The sequence below is a fragment of the Limulus polyphemus genome, unplaced genomic scaffold, assembly GCF_000517525.1.
Source record: "Limulus polyphemus unplaced genomic scaffold, Limulus_polyphemus-2.1.2 Scaffold3637, whole genome shotgun sequence".
Taxonomy (NCBI): Eukaryota; Metazoa; Arthropoda; class Merostomata; order Xiphosura; family Limulidae; genus Limulus; species Limulus polyphemus.
Genome location: NW_013669247.1, coordinates 34,647 through 39,908, shown reverse-complemented (window position 1 = coordinate 39,908; position 5,262 = coordinate 34,647). Strand labels below are relative to the sequence as shown.

The window sequence follows — 5,262 nt, the reverse complement described above, 5'->3', positions numbered from 1 at the left end:
GTATATATACATATATATTATTCATACCTTTGGTGTATAGGACGCAAACAGATTTTGATATCAAATTTTGGGGTAAAAAAGTGCATCTTATACACCGAAAAATACGGTATGCTTTTAATAGTAGTTCTGTATGTTGTGTTAAATGTTCGTAAATTTTGGTATGAATAGCCTTTTCTTTTCAAAGCAAGCATGATTCCAAAGAAAGTCAAGATAAGAGTAAATAAATGAAAACAACTGGTGTATTTACCATATTAATGCATAATTGTTATTTTTTTTGTTATATCTATCAGTGCATGGTATATTTGGTGAAATACATACAATTTGAAATTTGACATGCTATAAACATTTACCGTCACACAGACATAAAAATTCATAAAAAGTATAGTGACTTATTCAATGATCAGAAACATAATCTTGCTTTTTTTATTGTTTTCAGTTGTGAAGTGATAAAAAATACTTCAAATATAAGAATATTGATCAAAATAATTTATCAGACTTTTAAGTTTCCAAGTATAATTCTTTTCTTTTAATGCTGTGTATTTTCAGGGGCTCTTTACTTGAATCAGTTATGTTTCGAATGGGTTTGCTTGGAGTACTGAGGTCAAAACTAATGAATGGTATAGTATGGAGATTTTGGCTTACTTATTTTTGCAGACAGATGTAGATATTCTTTGTATTCAATGAAATAGAAAACCTAGTTTATAGTTATATCAGTAAATTGTGTTGCCTTATGCAATCAAAATACCAAGAGCAAAAAAATAAAATTCAATCAAAAACAAAATTTGACGAGAAAAATGTATACTTGTTTGGCATTGCTCTAAGATGCAGTCTCTGCAATCACAATAATTAGGGCTTGACTGGTTACCAGCTGGTTCAGTGGGCAGTATTATTGGATCATCTGAGGAGCTGTTCATATTGCATACATAAATTTTAATGGACAATCAAAATATTAGTCTCCAGAGAAAATGTTGTTTTTCACAAATTATACAGTGAAAGTCGATGTAAAATTTAAACATAAAGGTGGAATTTCTTTAAAGGGTAAGCATTTTGAACATATTCAAGAACACCATTAAATTACTTTAGATTGATTAACTCACAATCTATCATTATAATGAAAGTTTCTAATAAATATTATCCAAATGAAGCTCAAAACCTATTTTTTTATATAATTTTCAGTTTGCTGTAAGCATGTTCACAAAACTTGCATAAGTGATACTTTATACATCAAATACAAGTTGGTGTATGCAGCTGAACATTTTTTTTGTATAGTAGCTGGTAAGAGCATACTAAACATTGATGGCAATTCCTTTTCCTATAACACTCCGCTGATTGTTGAGTTTCTTCAAACTCTGCATCAGTTTCTTCTTTACTTTTAATTGCTATTAGAGTGTTCCTGAAATAATCTTCTTCTCATATAGCTTCTCAATTCTTGACTGAAAACTGCGTGACAGTTCACAAAATATTTTTGCAAATTCAGTTGGCTCATTTCTTAACATTTATGAGTTTAGTAACTTTTTCTTCATCAACACATGTGGCTAATACAATGAAAAGGCCGGGGGATAATGAATGGGAACCAGTCAGGCTCGTTCGCGCCAAGTAAAAACAAGAAAACCGAAATTAAAAAAACAACATTTTTTTCCAGGACATTTTCGTTTTTTCCAGGACTTTCCAGTACTGGAAAAAAAAAATCGCGTTTTTCCAGGATTTCCATGACATTCCAGGACGCGTACGAACCCTGCATTTGCCCTAAAGATTTATCGGACAGTGAATGCAGGATCAAAAAGAGAGGTACAGGTGTACTTTGTGATGAAGACTGCTGTTCAGAGTCTTCTATGCGTGGTCGTTTACCAATTAGCAGATTTTTAACATTTTTTTATATTTGGAATGGGGGGATCCATAATTAAAGAGAGAGATTCAGTGCCCACTGACCCCACCCACCATAGAGTCCTGCAAGGGGACGCACTACAATGTCAAACAAGGCCACTCGTCTACAGGAATTCAAGGCCAAAGTGGTGTGTTGCAGTGCCCCAGACACCACTCAACCACCAGGATCCTCTCCTCCCCTTCAGGGGTCACCACGCACGGCAAACACGTGAGTGGATGTTTAGATCCCAGAGAAAGTAACTGAAAATATAGAACCTTCCCTAGGAGGTCCCCTCACCATGTACAGGAATCCACGTTTAGGGGCCATGTTCTTTTGAGGTAGAACTCTAATACATGGGTTTGTCCTTAGACAATTTCATTTGTGCAGCAATCACAACTTTCACAATAATGAGTTTTAGAATCTTGTAAAATCTGCATATTCAAGATCTGCAGCATTAACCAATTAACATATTGCACATTACACAACATAAAGTATTCTAGAAGTTACATTTATGGATCCATGTATATAACTGTTCTATAGAAACCAAACATGTCTTTGATTTGTTATTGGCCATGCTGTAATGGCAGGAGTTTAAAACAATTAGACTTAAAATATTCTTGCATGTTCTTGATCTTTACTGGTACAGTGAAACATAAGTTGATACACATAGTTTAATATTTACAAAATCTGATATTCTAATAAACTATAGGAATTATTCTTTTACACAGAAACACTAAGTAGTTTACTAATACACTTACGATACATTAGCTAACTGAGATGCCAGTTTTTCCCACTCTTCTTCTAACATCTCCCCCATAGGGTCAACAAGTTTTACTCCATTGTCCTCTTCAGGATTGTGAGAAGCAGTTATCATTATCCCAACTGTAGCTAAAATAAAAATTTAAAATGACCATGCTCATCAGTGGTAGTTCAGGTCTTTATCTCATTTTAAAACTTTTTTTAATTTGAATTTTAACTTTCCCTTATCATTAAAGAGCTTAAACTAATACACTTTTTTAAAGCCCAATATATATAATATTTAACTATTTATTATTAACCTAATCATAAAATTTAATACAGAGACAAAAAAAGGTTTCACTAAATAATTGAAAGATCTGATTTTGTGAATGTTAATGTTGCTTTTAGTGTATATTTACTGCTTAACTATTGATTTTTATATTTATCTCAAAACATATGCAGTTAAACAGCTTCATATACCTTACAACAGCATATCATAAACATCAATGAGATGTATAAATAGTAAAAAATATATAAAATATCTGATAAAAAAATAAATGTTTATAAATTTGAAACTATTTGAAGCAAATAAATTATATTTAGTATCTCATAATTGAGGGTAGAGATCTTCCAAGAACAACAGGAAGTGACACTGAAGATGAAAACATTCCAAGATTCTAGAAAATTCAAAAAATATTAACAGTAAAGCTCATCACTATCACAGTACATACATGTGGTAGGATTTATGTGAAATCAAAAAATTCTTTAGCATTGGATAAAATCAGATTTGAAAACTGATGAAATATTTCAAATCAAATGAGTACCATCAAAACAACATAAAACAGATCATTAGAAAATATTATGTATTTCAAAGCATGACAGAGTTAGTTTTTATTAAATACTTTAACTGTTTAAAATTCCAGAAAATTCAGTTTACAATATCTGGCCTGAATTTAGCATGGTGTGACTGAAATACACAGTTTTTCCTTTAATGTTTTTCTCATTAAACAACATTTGGAAAAAACAGACAAAATACAATTTAAGACCATTAGTTAACACTGTCCAAATTAAAACAGAGAACTAAAACCAACCACCTGCTTCCACATCATCAGTGGCTACTAAATGTGCATCAGTGCAGGTGATTAAATACAGTTACAGTAATAGCATGGTATTCTACTTGGACATACTAATACTGACAATTCGGGATCCAGGAAAACTCGTGGGATTTTGACATTTAGGGAGGTAAAAAACTAAAATTTCTGTCAATTCAACTACAAAAAAGAAATTGTTTTTTGTGATGTGAATAATCATTTATTTTTCATATTACTGTCAACAATCAGTGCTATGAACAATACTAGCCAAAGCTATTTCTCTGAAACTTAGCTTGAAGCACTTCCCTATGGATATAGTCCACAGTAATAATACTATAAAATCAGAAGTGATGTTTAAAGGAATGCTTCCCTAGGGTTATAGTCAGTAATAACAACACTATAAGATCAGTAGTTATGTTTGAAGGAATGCTTCCCTAGGGTTACAGTCAGTAGTAACAATACTATAAGATCAGTAGCGATGTTTGAAGGAATGCTTCTCTATGGATATAGCCAACAGTAACAATACTAGAAACTCAGTAATAATGTTTGATAGAATAATTTCCTAGGAATATGGTCAGCAGTAACAATACAAGTAAATTTATAGTGATGTTTAAAAAAATACATTCTTGTATATTCTAACTGCTCTACGACTTTTTTCCAGTGATTTGTAATCCTCCTTACCGCCAATGACATTTAAGCTATCATTTTATCATTCTCAATTATCTTACCAAATATTTATCCATTTTCATGTCTGTCAACAACCATATATATCAAATGATTATCATGTAAGTTAGAGACAATGAAAATTAACATTAGAGCAGTATATCCATCAAGCACAACTTTTAAGTAATATTTTAGTGCACCCAAGATATTCCACATAATCCCCCCCCAAAAGAAATTGTATTGAATATTTATATTGAATTTCTTAATATATGGATATTAACTCGATAATTACAACTTGCTTCAGACTGAAGGATGTTACATAACTCTCTTTGAATTCTTTCCAATAAAACCAGTGGATAAGATTGTTTAAAACTTAAAGAGAACTTTCATAAAAGTATGTAATTCAAGAAGAGTAAAATATTTAATTTTGATTTTTTTTCCTATTAATTCTACCAAAAATTCGTTATTTAATGTAGTTATTTGCACTTGGTCTCTGAATAGTTTATCTACAAGGTGATTTTCATGTTAAGTAAAAAAATATCTTTTTATCCTAAAGTTTTCATATTTCATTTGCAATATCTCCAGAACTTCTTAAATGAATATCAAAAATTTCTTTAAGGTAAATGTTTATATTTTAATTTCAATTTTCTCTATCATTTCACTAACTTGTTATTATCATCAGCATACAATGCAATGAAATGCTTAAAATATAAAAGCTGAGTAAGCTTAAAATATCTTCCTTGGATCATATGCATAATTTTATGTCTTTACCTTTTCACTTATACTTTATTTTCCTTTCCTATTTCTTACCATTTATGCCAACACACATTAACAGATACGTGCAGACAACAGAATGGTATAAATGGCAGAAATACCATAGCCTCCGGCAAAATCTTTTTATATATG

General features: G+C 30.9%; 1 protein-coding gene across 1 annotated transcript in view; it reads right to left on the bottom strand.

Annotated features, from left to right (window-relative positions):
- The window catches only part of LOC106469741 (phosphoacetylglucosamine mutase-like), a 45,756-nt gene extending 42,984 nt beyond the window's left edge, over positions 1–2,772 (bottom strand). Inside the window, exon 1 of the mRNA XM_022398295.1 lies at positions 2,623–2,772. Coding sequence (XP_022254003.1) covers positions 2,623–2,738 — 116 coding nt within the window. The 5' untranslated portion in view covers positions 2,739–2,772. The remainder of the gene's footprint in view (positions 1–2,622) is intronic.
- Positions 2,773–5,262: the final 2,490 nt, after the last annotated feature.